Here is a 15,808-nt window from a genome sequence, read left to right as displayed (position 1 = left end):
AACCCAAATCCCAATTATTTCTTTTTTAATTTCCAAAGCACAACACATTTTCTAGTGTGTCATTTAAGTGTAGCTTACTTTGCAAAATCCAAATAAGAAATATGTCCATGATAAAAGCCCGGTTTCATCTCTTTCCAGGAAGTTATATTCTTTACAAAGCGCACCTGGAAAAAAAAGGGAGAACACACTAATTACTTAAGCACAATCTCAATAAATTTAAGATAGAAAAATATTATTTTTAGGCATTTATAATCAATCACACCAATTTGACAATTACAGGAGTGTTGAAACACTGGTTTCAACTAAGGAAAACAGTGTGATCTCTTATTACAGAGGCCTCCTATTAGCACATTCAGAAAACAAAGCTGCATAATGCAATAATTTTCGATGTTGTATAGTAAACACATCTACATGGAATGAGGAAACAGTGGATTTAATACACACTAAGGCAAACAAAACAGCATTCCAGTTTAGGGATATTAGATGGAAGGCTGTTATAGTCTCAGAAACTTTTATTTATAAAATTTCATAAAAACATTTGTAGCTGACTTTATCAAGGGCAGGGGCAAGAGAAGAGGAAGTGGATACAGACTATATGAAGAAGTGTATATATACATCTACATATATATATATATATGTTCTCTTCACTATATATATACAGTGTTTAAGGCATATAAAGTAACTCAGCTCTATTTTTCAGAAGCTACAGTACCTAAAGGGGGGGAAAGAAAGAAGAATAATATTGGTCATGGGGAGGGGTAGTCCAGGAGGGAACTGAGGGCATTGCTGGTGGGAAATGTGCACTGATGAAGAGACGGGTGTTGGAGCATTGTATGAATGAAACTCAACCAAAAATAACTTTGTAACTGTGTAATGATCGTAATTCAATTACAAAAATTCTTCATTAAAAATATGTACACAGTTGTATACAGAAGAGTGAACTAAAAGACAGACTGAAGTCTGAGACAAGTCTAAGAAGTCAAACTATGGAGAGGAGAGGATCATTGATATGTTTAAAGAATTGTATGGTACTTCAGGTAGAAGTTAAGAGTCAGGTATAAACTCAAATTATCACTTCTGTGATATAATGTGGATAAAGGGAGACTACTCATGTAAGAGTATTCTTTGCAGTCACCAATAACCTGTCATTCCCACATACTCTGTTTTCTACAGAATAGCAGGACCACCCACCTCCCCCCTTTGTTGACTAGGAACATTCTCAAAGCTTTTCTTGCAAAAAAGAAGTGTAGAAAAGCCTGGCAAAACAAAGATGACTGTGATCATGGGTCATTGTCCATCTGTTGGGTTAACCAGCTTTCACCCTAAACTGTTAAGGCATATCGGCCTTTACCCTTAACAATGACAACTTCAGCTTCTTCTTTAACATACCAAAGACCCACCTGGGTGGGAAGAACTTCTAGATACCTTAATTCCCCCAACCTCTCACCCTCCATAGTGTTCTTTCCAATAAATACTGTGGTCCTGGCTAGCCTCTGCCACTTGCTCCATGTGTTCGAAAGGCCCCCAGACCTGTGTTTCATCTCACTTCAGCCTAGTTTGGATTATTTCCTGCAAGAGACCTGCTCCAGTGTGTGAATTTATTCACAACCCCCTACTCTCAGGACTATGTGTAGTAGCAAAGAAATGAGGCAGACACTGACCAATTAGGAGAAACTGTGAATCACTGGGCAAGAAGTTGTCCATGACAGAAAGATCCCAGTTGACGGGATAGTGTAAGCTATCCATGTATCATACCACAACTCTATCCACTCAAAATCATCTTCCAGCCCAAGACTTTCAGGTGAAAGTCTGTCCCCATGTTGACACCTTTATGCTTCAGTATATGCCCCTTCTCCACAACAAATGAGGGAGGTTTGGCTGATTGTACATATCTATTTCTCAGGGCCAGAGCAGGTAGGGTGCTTATCTTACACATAGCTGACCTGGCTCATTCCTCTGGTATCCCATATGGTCCCCTGATCTGGTCAGGAGTGATCCCTGATGCAGAACCAAGAAAAACCCCTGAGCACTGCTGAGTATGGCCCTAAACCTATAAACACTTTATTTCAAAAGAGCAAAAAATCCAGACTGTACAATACCTCTACCCTTCCTAAAAATCAGTCAATATTAAGTGAAAAATCACTCTAATAAATGATACCAGTCAGCCAAAAGGTGTCCTTCAATCGAGACCAGGAAGCAAAATATTGGTGGGCTGCTACCACGCTTCTAAAATTAAAATGTGCAAATGATTATCCAAAACTCATGTTAAAAATGTAGATTCTGGGCCTGGAGAGATAGCACAGCAGCGTTTGCTTGCAAGCAGCAGATCCAGGACCAAAGGTGGTTGGTTCGAATTCCGGTGTCCCATATGGTCCCCCGTGCCTGCCAGGAGCTATTTCTGAGCAGACAGCCAGGAGTAACCCCTGAGCACTGCCGGGTGTGACCCAAAAAAACAAAAACAAAAACAAAAACAAAATGTAGATTCTGGGGGCCTGAGTGGTGAGTGTTCTTACCACTTGGTGTCTGCCTTGCCTGCGCTAGCCTAGGACGGACTGTGACTTGATCCTTGAGTCCCATATGGTCCCCCAAGCCAGGAACGATTTCTGAGTGCATAGCCAGTAGTAACCCGAGCATCATCGGATATGTGGCCCAAAAACCAAAATAAAAAGCAGATTCTGGGGGCCGGAGAGATAACACAGCGATAGGGCGTTTGCCTTGCAAGCGGTTGACCCAGGTCGGACCTGGGTTCAAGCCCAGGCATCCCATATGGTCCCCTAAGCCAGGAGCAATTTCTAAGTGCAAAAACAGGAATAACACCTGAGTGTCACAAGGTGTGACCCACCCCCAGCCCCCAAAAAGAAGCAGATTCTGGGGCCAGAGTGATAGCGCAGTGGTAGGGCTTTTGCCTTGCTCGAGGCCAACTAGGGATAGACTTGTGTTTGATTCCCAGTATTCCATGTGATCCTCCCGCCCGAGAGCCTGCCAGGAGCAATTTCTGAGCACAGAACCAGGAGTGACCCCTGAGTGCCAAACCAAAATAATAAATAAATGCTTAAAAAATACAGATTATGCTCTAATGAACATGGAGTATACCAGAGATTCTATACTCCATTTGAAGATCCCGGGGCAAAGCATCAGTATGTGCAGGTCTGAGTCATTTAGTGGCTAGCTGGCTAGATGCAGCAGCAAATACTTGAAGCTTGCAAATACCTCCTGAAGTAGAGGGCAGTTTTGGAAAATGAACCCTTACCTATGCAATCTAATTCCATTTCAAGTAGACAATGATGAAACTGAGTTGAGCTTTTGAACAGTTTTACTCTTCAACTAATTGCCAACTGCTGTTGTTGCTTATTGGTATGGGGAAAGCCTCATGGATGCAGCCTCACATACTACAGAAGTAGAAGCTGAAGGGATAGTGCAGCATTTTCCTTGCATGTGACCTACCTGGGTTCAATCCTTTGTACTCCATATGGTCCCTTGAGCTATATCAGGATTAACCCTTGAGTGCTGAGCCAAGTGTAAACTCTAAGCACTGCTGGTTATGGTCCCAAACCAAACCCAAATGAAACAGAACTGACAGAACTGATGTATACATAGGATTTTAATTTTGTTTCCTAAATCTATCCTGAAGTGAATTAAGATAGGTCATAGATGATTTTAAGTTCATTATACTTGATTATTATATTTTTTAAATTTTGGGCCACAACCAAAATACATTGGAATCATTTCTGATGGGACTTGGGGGCCTGAATACAGTACCAGGGATTAAACCCAGGTTGGTCATAGAGAAGACATCTCTCCATACTATCTCTTTAGCCCTATACTCGATTACTGTTTTCAAAATAGATAATCATTTTCTAATCACCAACTAAGAAAAACTATATATTCCAACTATGAAGACTATAAACTTAATGTATATTCATGCACACACTTTTTAAAAATCTCATCAAAATTTAACTAAAGCAGTGTGCTAAAGCCTTATTCATAACAAAGCTGTGACTCATTTATCACTTACAACAAATCAATAAAATGTTGAATTGAAATGTATCCTTTTGGGGTGAAGAAAAAAGTGCTAAGTAAGCAGATGATATCAATAAGGTTCAAGTAGCTGTTCACAATAATCAAGGTGTTAATTTAGCTATGTTTAAGAATTAGTCTCGGGGCCGGAGAGATAACATGGAGGTAAGGCATTGGCCTTGCATTCAGAAGGTTGGTGGTTCAAATCCCGGCATCCCATATGGTCCCCTGAGCCTGCCAGGAACGATTTCTGAGCGTAGAGCCAGGAGTAACCCCTGAGTGCTGTGGGGTGTGACCCAAAAACAAAAACAAAAACAAAAAACAAAAAATAAAAAGATTTAGTCTCTTAATTTTCCTACAATTTTGTCTCTACTCTCTTCATATTGATTTTTCCCTCTCTTATCAATCTAGTCTCTGTTCTATCATTTCTGACTTCTCAACTCTCATATTACTTCTGTTTCAGTTTGTTTTGTCTTTGAGAGTGGGACTAAAACTTCAGGAAAACAGAGGAGTAAAAGAAAATGGGTTGAGTGAGTAAGCTTCTATCCAGTTTACTTTATGGATCTTACTGATGATAGCCACTAATGAAAGACAAAGTGTTAGGCCAAAAACAGGGCAAAATGTAATACTATAAAATGAAGCTAAGGAGACCAAAGATATGGAAAACTTGAGCTTGGAAAGAAGTAATAAAGTCACCTAAGTAACTTTATTCAAAGAGAATTTCCACTCTCTGAAATAGGCCATCAAGAAGGATGTTTCAGAAGTAGTAGTTAGATACGGTACATGAAAAAGGATGTTTTTATGGCTAGCCTGGAGCACATTCTCAACTGTAATTTTTGTCAGATTTTATAACTCAAGCAGAGTCAGGCTAGCAAGTAATCAGAAGAGACCTTCAGGGAAAACAAAAGCAATGTAGGTACTGGTGATGTGATTTATTTTCTAGCTGAACCAGGCCTGAGCCAGAACTAAGGGAAGAACTGAAGAAAAAACTATTTCACTAACACATAGCTAGTAGACCTAAAAACTTAATAAGATGAGTATCAACATTATGATTATCTGTGATCACAAAGGAACTTGTTTTCACACTACAAACATGAGAATGCCATCTTGAACATTTTGGCCAAATCCCAACTTCCTAATTACTACCTATTGAATGAATACTACTATTAACTTGGGCAATTACTCTCTATCAAACTCCTACTCATCCATATACTTAAAATAAACATTCTCTGCACAGCTACGGTAGTTTTCTGTGACTAGAGAGGACATTTTCTATGCAGAGGAAAACTAAGTAAGAATTGTACAAAAGGATTCAGCAGCAATAGAAAACAGTACCTTTAGCAGTTTAGTACTGTCACTCAACATTTGGAAGTGGGGGGGCAGAAGGGGTGAGTCCCACATGTTTTAGTTAAGGGCAGAGCATAATATCAACAAGAGAGGCTCATTTGAAGGCTAGAGTGATAATATAGAGAGTAGGGCAATGCCTTGCATGTAGCCAACCCAGGTTCAATCCCCAGCATCCCACATAACTCTCCCAAGCACTCCAGGGTGATTTTTTTGTTTGTTGTTTGTTTGTTTGTTTGTTTTGGGGCCACACCCAGTGGTGTACAGGGGTTACTCCTGGCGCTGTGCTCAGATATCGCTATTTGCAGGCTCAGGGGACCATATGGGATGCCGAGGATTGAACCTGGGTCCATCCTGGATCATCCATGTGCAAGGCAAATGCCCTACCACTATGCTATCACTCTGGCTCCCCCTTGGTGATTTTTTTTTTTTTACCTTTTTTTTTTTTTTTTTTTTAAGTTTTTGGTTTTTGGGTCACATCCGGCAGTGCTCAGGGGAAACTCCTGGGTCCATGCTCAGAAATTGCTCCTGGGACCATATGGGAAGCCGGATTCGAACTGATGACCTTCTGCATGAAAGGCAAATGCCTTACCTCCATGCTATCTCTCCGTCCCCCATCCCCCCCCCCATGGTGATTTTTAAGTGCAGAACCAGGAGTAACCACCTGGTATGGCCCAACAAGGCTCTACCCCACAAAAGAGAGAAACTCATTTTGCCAGTATTTATCATGATGGTATTCTGCTCAGCTACAAACTACTTTTAGAATCTAAATTTACTTTCATTGATTAATTTAACAAAAATGTTTATGAAGGGGCTGGAGTGATAGCACAACAGTAGGGCATTTGCCTAGCACATGGCTGATCCTAAGATGAACCTTGGTTCAATCTCTGGCATCCTACATGGTCCCCCAAAACCAGGGCCGATTTCTGAGCGCATAGCCAGGAGTAACTCCTGAGCATCACTGGGTTTGGCCCAAAAAACCAAAAACAAACAAAAATTGTTTATGAAGTATCTCTATGTCTCTGGTACAGTTTGAAGATGGAAAGTAGTGATGAAGAGAGATAATGTTCTTGTCCTTAAAGAACTTACATTATTGGGGGACAGAGTGATAGTATACTGTAGAGGGCATATGAATTGCACACAATCAACATCCCATATAGTTCCCTGAGACTTCTAGGAATAAGTGCCGGAATAACCCCTCAGAATCTACAGATGTGTCTGCTCAACCCCAAAGAGCTAATAATAGAAAGAACTACAGGCAGTAAAACAACAATTACACAACTAATAAGCACTAGGAAAGAGAATGAAGAAATATGGTACATAGTAACTTGGAAGAGCTATTCAATGTATAGACTTTTCCAAGTAAGGCTTTTCTAAAGTGGTATTTAAACTGAAATCTTAAATGGGTAACATGAAGCTGTGAGACGGCATAAAGTATATTTAAAGAGGAAATATTAAAAGCTGAGGCACTGAAGTGGTAAAACTTGGTGTATCCAATAAACTAAAAGGTCAGTGTGGCTACTAAAGGAAAGGCTAAGGCAATGACATGGGCTTGATTTAAAAGAGACTGTTGGCAGGACTTGAGGGTAGCTCAGTGGAATAAAATTGACAAGCATGAAGCCATGAGTTCAGTCCTTAGCACTTGCTCTCAAGACATCTCTGATTTCTGCTGCACTGCCACTTGTGATTCTGGGAGCCACAAAACAAGTATAAAATCTGTGCACAACACAACCAAAGTATGCAAGCCCTACTCACAGTAACAGAATTAACAAAGGAAGGACAGCACTGAGGGGGAAGAAAAAAGGAATGGTCCTTTGACGAGAAGAGGAATTCAGGTTTTGCTGGGGAGATAATATGAATTTAGAATTGAATGTATCTCGCCATTCTTAAAAAAAATTATAGTATGTATATCCCTTTAACCCTATTAAGAATTAAGTTCAAGATACTTGCTCTTCAAACTGTGGACTGAATGCAAAAGACTCAGTTTTGATATCAAACAGGAGGATATTTTAAAATTCAGAAAATCTATTTTCATCTGAATCAAAATCTGCACTTTAACTGATAATTTTTATGCCATTATAAATGGTAAATACACTAATCTGAAGTGTCGTTCAAGGGCCAGCAAAGTGTAGCCTCATATGTTTTGAAGTTGATCTCCTGAAAAGCCCAAAACCAAATTTTAACACAATAAGACAATTGTTCTGAGAAAAAATTATCAACAGCGGCTGAGCAATATTACAGTAGATAGGGCACTTGCCTTACATGCTGCTGACCAGGGTTTGATCCCCAGCATTCCATATAGTCCCTCAAGCACCATTGGGAGCTAAAAGTAACCCTAAACACTGCCATATGTGACCTCAAAACAAAACAGAAAACATCCAAATCTAGTATCAAACCTTGGAATTGACTGCAAAATTTAGATTTTAACTGAAGAATGAGTTAAAAAGCAAAATAAATTACTAGGCTGATTGGCAGAAAATGCAAACTTGGATATTTCTATTGTCTTAACAGAGCTGAATAGAACAGATCTAGATCTATTTAAATCATATATTTAGATCATTAAATATCTCTAATCAGAAACAAAATATCAGGAATGAACTAAAAAAGACTATAAAAAGTAGTTCCACTTACATCTATTTGAGATATTAACTTTGAAGACGAGATTTTCAATAATTTAGATACTTTCTTGATAGCAAAGGTCATTACCCAACTAACAGAAAAGATTTTGTCTACGTTTCTGCCTACTAGCTGAATAAAATCCATTTTAAATATTCTCATGCCTGAATATATGATGCTGACTATATTAAAGTGTCCTCAAGTCTTATATCCTCAATTAACTCTCTTCTTAACTTCCTTGTTTTAACTTTACCTTTTATTTAGGTAAGCTACCACTTTAATTTTAAATAATTCCTAAAATAATGGAAAAGTTCAAAAGAATAGTATTATTACTATTCTACTTGTACCCTTTTCTTCAAGGTTCACTGTTGACATGTTTCCATTTTGTTTCTCTCTCAATACCATTTTCTACATATACATACCCACAAGCACATGATACAGACATTTTTTTTTTATCAAGGTTCTAATTACAAATCATGCACATAACGTCTTGTCTTCAAGTCTTTTCAGTTTCCTCTAGACAAGACACCCCAACAAACAAAGGCTTTTCTTGGTTATCTGGACAGTGGTACTTAAAAGAGTTCAGGACAGTTCCAGAAATGTACACAAAATGAATTTGCCTGTTCCCTAAAGGTGAGGTCCAAGTTAGACACTCAGTGAAGAACACTTGAATAAAGATTGTGTGAGAATATTGAATCATGATGTTTTGCTTTCATAGTTCTCAGAGCTCCCGCATCTGCTTTATGTCTCCAAGTAATAAACTCTTTGAAATATATGGTTTTGTTTTTAATTCTTTGGTATTTCCTCAAAGCACACAGCACAATCTCTGTCTATGTTACATACTGAATAAATTAAAACTTGAAAGTAGAGTTGACAACTATTTCTAGGAATGTCTCCTATACACTGAACAATTTTATGCCAGATAAAAATATTTTGGCTTTGCCTCTAAATTTACAAGAGGAAATAACTAAAACAGTTACTCTAAGCTTAGTCATAATTAAGCAATAGTTTGTAGGTAATTTAAGCACATTACCTAATACAGTCTATATAATATTTAGGGATAGAGGTAGGAATTAAGCAGACTGGACTTCTGAGAACAAAATATGAGGAGTAGCCACGGTGACAATATAGCAGGTAGGGCACATTTGCCTTCCATGTGGAATACCTGAACTGAATCCTTAGAATTTAGATCATCAACAAGCATGGGCAGGAGTGATTGCTGAGTGCCAGAAATAACCTCTGAGTATTGCCAGAGGTCGTCCAAAAACAAACATAAAATGAATGTGTTCACATATTCTTATCAGGCGCAAAAATATTATGAGTAAATTGAACTTTAAAATAAATATGGGGCATTTTGAATTGAATTGAGGTGAATGAGCCCAGATAAAAGTGTGGCCAAGAGAAAAACAATAACAGACTGTTGACCAGCAGCAGTGGAAGCAGCTGTGGACTATATGTGGAGTATGGACTAAAAAAGCGCCATTTAAAACTGAACTAAGGTGAGTGAGCCCAGGCAAAAGTGTAAACAAGAGAAAAAAAAATATGGATGGTTGACCAGCAACTGCAGGTGTGGACAGATTTGAACTAAGTGCCTTTCTTTAAAAATAATATCTTTATTTAAGCGCCATGATTACAAACATATTTTTAGTTGGGTTTTAGTCATAAAAAGAATACCCTCCTTCACCAGTGCTACATTCCCACCACTAATGCCCCATCTCCCTCCTCCCCTACACCATGCCTGTATTTGAGACAGGCATTCCACTTCTCTCACTTATTAACTTTGTCATGATAGTTGTTAGTATAGTTATTTCTCTAACTGCACTCACCACTCTTAGTGGTGGCGCTTCATATCATGTGAGCTTGTCCTTCTAGACCTCATCTCTATTATCTCTGGGCATTATTAAAATAATGTCTTTTATTTTTCTTAAAACCTATAGACAAGCGAGACTATTCTGTGTCTCTCTCTGTCTCTCACTTATTTCAAGGAAGTGCCATTTTTACTGAAATTGCAGTGAGTGAGCCCAGGCAATAGCATGACCACTCTGGTTCATTCTGCAGCCACACATTTCTTCTAGTCAAGGTGCCCCACCACAACACATAAAAAAACTGCACCTTAGGAGCCAGCATGGTAGCACAGCAATAAGGCATTTGCCTTGCATGCAGTTGACCCAGGATAGGCGAAGGTTCAATCCTCGACATCCCATAAGGTCCCCCATGCCAGGAAAATTTCTTAAGAGAGAGCCAAGAGTAACCTGAGTTCTGCTGGGTATGGCCACCCCCACCAAAAACAAAACAAAACAAACAAACAAAAACCCAGCACCTTACTACAAAGGCAAGAATGGAAAACAGGGGCCAGAGTGATAGCACAGCGGTAGCGCGTTTGCCTTGCACACAGCTGACCCAGGATGGACCTCGATTCAATCCTTGGCATCCTAGATGGTCCCCCAAGCCAGGGGTGATTTCTGAGACAGGAGTACCCCCTAAGCAGCGTCACTGGGTGTAGCAAAAAAGGGAAGGGAAGGGAAGGGAAGGGAAGGGAAGGGAAGGGAAGGGAAGGGAAGGGAAGGGAAGGGAAGGGAAAAAGGAAAACATAATGGAAAACAATGCAGAAACCTATCACACCTTGTGATTGAAGATGTTAGTTCTGAATACTCAACTAATATATGCCACCTACTTACATAACATCTCTGATCAGGACTTTAAAGAAATGTTAAAGCTATTCAGATAGCTCAAAGAAACCATGGAATAAAACTCAAGAGAGTATGAGAGTAAAAATGAGAAAAATTCAAACAAATATCAGGACTGGAAAACATGCTGGGTGAAATAAAAATCTCACTAGAAAGCCTCACTAGCAAAGTAATAATAGCTGCGAAGGACAGAATCAGTGACATGGAAGATTAGCTGCATACCACCTCCATTCAGCAGAAGAAATTGAAGAACCTTAAAATAAACTAACAAAAGATGGAAAATATCTTCAAAGTAAGTGAACAGGACACAAGAGGCCTTTGAGATCAACTTAATACAGACAACATAAGAATTATTTGGGTCCCAGAGGACCACGAAGAAAATCCCTATGAAGAAGCAACAGTCAATCATCGCTGAGAAATTCACAGAGCACAAGAATGAATGCACCCATATTCTGGATGCCTGACAAGTACTAGCTAAAAAAGATCCAAAGCACCCTTATTGCCATCCAATGATAAAACAGTCACAATGATAAAAACAGAGAGAGAATACTGAAAGCAGCAAGATAAAAAAGGAAAATTACATAAAAAGAAGTAATGTTAAGATTTACAGCCAATTCATCACAAGCAAGTTCCAGGTCCAAAGACACAGTGAAATACAGTGAAAATAAAAACCTCAATTAAATGAATGCTATTACCAGGAATACTTCAACCAGACAGACTTTTATTCATGTCTTGAAGCAACAGCTCAGAAACTTTACAGGGTCAAAACTAAAAGAACTGATGGGTCTACTTTAAGGCAAGGCAGATACCATAAACATATCAAACTTCTACAAAAAGATGACACAAAATACCATGATGATCACCTCTCTCAACATTAACAGACTAAATGCACCAATTAAAAGACATGGAGTGACAAAATGGATCAGAAAAGTGAATCCAACATTTTGCTGCTTGCAAAAAACACAACTGGTTAGAGCAAATAGATTATTTTAGTTTGGGTTTGATTTTGGTTTTTGGGCCATACCCAGTGGCATTCATAAGTTACTCCTGGCTCTGCACTCAGAAATCAACCATGGCAGGCTTAGGGGACCATAGGGAATGCCAGAAATCAATACCAGGTCTATCTCAGGTCAGCCGTGTGCAAGGCAAATGCCCTACCACTGTGCTATCACTCTGGCCCTACAAACACAAATTCAAAGTCAAAAGTTGGAGGACAATCTTTCAAGCACACAACTTCCTTAAATAAGCTGGAGTGCCCATGTTACTATCAGAAAATATAAACTTTAGGATTAAAAAGGTTATAAGAGACAGAAATAGGCATTTCTTTTTTTTGTTTTTGTTTTTGTTTTTGTTTTTGGGCCACACCTGGCGGTGCTCAGGGGTTACTCCTGGCTGTCTGCTCAGAAATAGTTCCTGGCAGGCACGGGGGACAATATGGGACACCGGAATTCGAACCAACCACCTTTGGTCCTGGATCAGCTGCCTGCAAGGCAAACGCCGCTGTGCTATCTCTCCGGGTCCAGAAATAGGCATTTCTTAATAATCATGAGAAGACATCACAAGTTAATATATATATATTATATATATATATATATATATATATATATATATGAACCCAATGAGGGGCCAGAAATGTATGTATACATGCATGTATGTGTGTATGTATGTATGTATAGGGCTCTCCATTCCCAGAAATCTGGGTAAATATTCTCCTATACACATATGGGACATTCTCCAAGATAGAATGCATGCTGGGCCAACAAACCTCCACAGAATCAAGAAGATGTTTGAAAATGTTTCAACTGTCTATTCAGATCATGATGCACTGAAAATAGAAGTGAATTACAAACAGACACAGAGAAAAAACTTTAACACCTTGAAATTAAATAGCTCACTATGAACAACCAGTGGGTCAAAGACAAAATCAAAGAGAAAATTAAAAGATTCCTAGAGACAAGTGATAATGAAGACATGAAATATCAGAATTCATAGGACACAACAAAAGTGGTATTAAGAGGAAAATTTATAGCTTTGCAAGCATTCTTCAGGAAAGAAGAAAGGGCCTACATAAATAACTTAATGACACAGCTTAAACATTTGGAAAATGACTAGCAAAATGAACAAAAAATACTCAGGTAGAAGGAAGTAATAAAACATAGAGCAGAAATTAATGAACTGGAAACTCAACAATAATCCAAAATATCAATGAGGTTGGGCCGTGTCTGGGAAAGAGCAGGGAGGCTCATGTCCTTGTCCCCTCCACCAAACTCAAACAGGGCCTCCTTCTCAACCTTCCCTCATCTTCCTTCTGGTTTCCAGTGTCATCTATCCTTTGCTAACCAAACCAACCCTAAATGAACTACTCAAAGAGCAATTACACAAACCAAATCCCCAACTGTAACAATAACAACAACCCTATACAATACAATGGCACAACAGCTCTTTCTGTCGTTTCCTTAAATGTCAATGGATATTAGACTCAGACGAAAGGACTCATTATGATTATGTCATGACAAAAATTCTAATCTATTCATTTTCCACTTGATTATGCCTGGTAATATAATGTTCATGTCCACAAATAACAATGGAATATGCAACTGCATGCTATGAACACCTGTTACAAAGTTCATTCATTGAATATGTTATTGTAATTTGTTTTCAATTGTAGGTAGTTTGCCATTATACCATAATGTTCATGATTTTAGATTGCTTTTAGGGAGCTGGATGCTCAAGACCTGCTAGACAATACTTCATGGTATAGACTCCTCTTACAGTGCTCTTTATCGTATTACTTAAATTTCTAGACTTGTGATTTTTTTCTGTCTTCACACTTTATTTAAAAATAGGTAATAAGAAATCAAATCTAACAGTCCATACAGTGATCTGAAGTTCTTATTTATAAGTAATCAATTTTAATTGCATGATTTACAACAGTTGAGGGATTTTGCTTTGTATTTTCAAGTTTTACAGAAAGTATGGTGTTCTGGGGGTCGGTGGGAGGCAAGAAAGGAAGAAGAAAGCAAGCAAAGAAGAAACCCCAGGGACATTTTGCATGTTAAAAATCACTCCACTGGAATCGTTTCTTACCCTCTTTTTATTTTTTTCCTGTTAGATAATAACGAAAAATCTTTCAAGAAACAGAACCACAATATATAATACATCAATTTGGCAGCTGCCCCTGTATATTTTGAAAAAGTCATGTCACTCTACATGTACGAATTATTTTAATACTTGAAGTTTTTACGCTCAAGACTTACAAAATAGAAAATTTTCTGGAGCACAAAAGTTGATTGGGGGGTAAAGGGGAATTTTCTTTTCTCTCTCTCTTTTTTTTTTTTTTACATCTTAATTGTGATTGTTTTTAAGAATGCTCCATACACAATCTAATTCACAAAGCTTTCCTTGAGTAAAATTTATGCTCACCAATCATGACTGGCCAAGAAAACATGAGAAACTTTTACATCTGACTTTAGGCTTTATAATTTTTAAGCCTTCTGTTCCATTGCACCTGGGTAAACTTTTCAACTGTAATCCATGGATCGATCCTCAGTATCTGTCTATGTGTGCACATGAGTGTATGTACTGGCCATCTCAATGTCTGTCTAATGACTGTCTGTAATGTGCATAATGTTTATATTGTACATTGTCCTTCCCCCATTACATAAAACTTCTCCTATCCCCTTTGCTTACCACCTTACAAAGTCTTTTCTAGCCCTTCACTCTCTCAACCCCCATCTGTTACGCCCCCCCCCCATTTAAACTTTTTTACCCTCAGTTCTTAACTCCTCCCAAAGCAGAACATCCCCCTCAACCCAGCCAGCTGCCAACCGGCTCCCAAAGTGAAAAGACAGATTCTTAGCCTGAGAAGAAGCTGACACTACCGCTGTTGCTGATTTGCTCTTGGGAGCCCCTTTCCCCCACCCACCTCCCTTCACTGTGGTCTGTTGCTCACTACCAGATTCATAGGTTTCTGAGAAGCCAGCGGCTTGAAGGCATATCCTGATATGTGACTGCTGGGAGCCATTTTTTAGACTCACAAGACCAAATCACAGGCTGAAGGTTGTGTGCTGGAATTTATCACAAATAGTCAAGAATATTTCAAAAGACGTAAAGGGGACATGTATAACTCCTTTGAATATTTCTTTATATGTATTTCTTTAATAGGTATAACTCTTACAGTCTATCTTCTTATGTAGCAGAAATTTTCCCTATTTGGGGGGATTGTTTAGTAGAGAATTCTAATATATAAGTTTCTTTAGTGTTTTGAGTTCATGTTAGAATCATATTATTAGGCTTGTTATCTTTGCCCCCATATGCACCAATAGTACCTTGTGGCATTCCTTTTTTGCATAGGCACATTAAAATGAGGAAATCTTATGTGTGCAAACAAGTTCTTATTTAATAGAGATAGAACACATAAATTTCATAATGCAGTGGGGCCTTACACCTTGAACATTTGTCATAGTGACTTGGCTTAGGCTTCAGAAGATCAGACATTAACCAGTCACCCCTGAACCTTGGATACCATCTATGAAAACAACCATGGTTTTCTACACCAACACCAGGAATCGAACTTCTACCAGGGAAGGTCCTACTGCTGCCCTGGCACCTACTTATTCCAGAGCAGGTTCTTATGACAACTTGACGACTTGGTAACAGCAACAATCTGCTTTCAGGGCAGGGTCCTCTGCACTGTCACCTAATGGTGAGATGAAACCAGAAGATGCTCCATATTGCCCTGACATCAACATAGGATCTATACAGAAACCAGGATCTCTAACTACAGAAACCTGTCAGCAGCAACTATGATTGTGAAGAGTTTTTTACCGGGACCATAGAGAAAGACTTTGGGGTTGGACAACTTAGCCTGGAGCCTGGAGTTGGTCTTATGTCAAGAAACTTCATGGATAAGTTCTTCCTGTTTTGAGGCCAAAGGTTTTTCCTTTCTATTTCCCCCATATTTTGCTATGCCTATGCACACAGCATCAATTGCCACACACACACACACACACACACACACACACACACACACACCTTTTATATTGCATTTTTTATCGCTTATCTTTAAAAAAAAAAGAGCTTGCTAAACCTTCTGCTATTGCATTAATGAGTTTATCGGAGATACAATAATTTTCACGAATATA

At 38.8% G+C, this 15,808-nt stretch overlaps 1 protein-coding gene across 2 annotated transcripts in view; it reads right to left on the bottom strand.

Annotated features, from left to right (window-relative positions):
- The window catches only part of HS2ST1 (heparan sulfate 2-O-sulfotransferase 1), a 149,883-nt gene that overhangs the window by 27,628 nt on the left and 106,447 nt on the right, over window positions 1–15,808 (bottom strand). For both annotated transcript variants that reach the window (XM_049771260.1, XM_049771261.1), the window contains exon 3: window positions 79–164. In XM_049771260.1, the coding sequence (XP_049627217.1) occupies window positions 79–164 (86 nt within the window). The remainder of the gene's footprint in view (window positions 1–78; window positions 165–15,808) is intronic.

Source organism: Suncus etruscus, chromosome 4 (genome assembly GCF_024139225.1).
Source record: "Suncus etruscus isolate mSunEtr1 chromosome 4, mSunEtr1.pri.cur, whole genome shotgun sequence".
In the NCBI taxonomy this organism is placed as follows: Eukaryota; Metazoa; Chordata; class Mammalia; order Eulipotyphla; family Soricidae; genus Suncus; species Suncus etruscus.
Note: the sequence above shows the minus strand (reverse complement) of the source record. Positions and strands in the feature narration are given on the sequence as shown.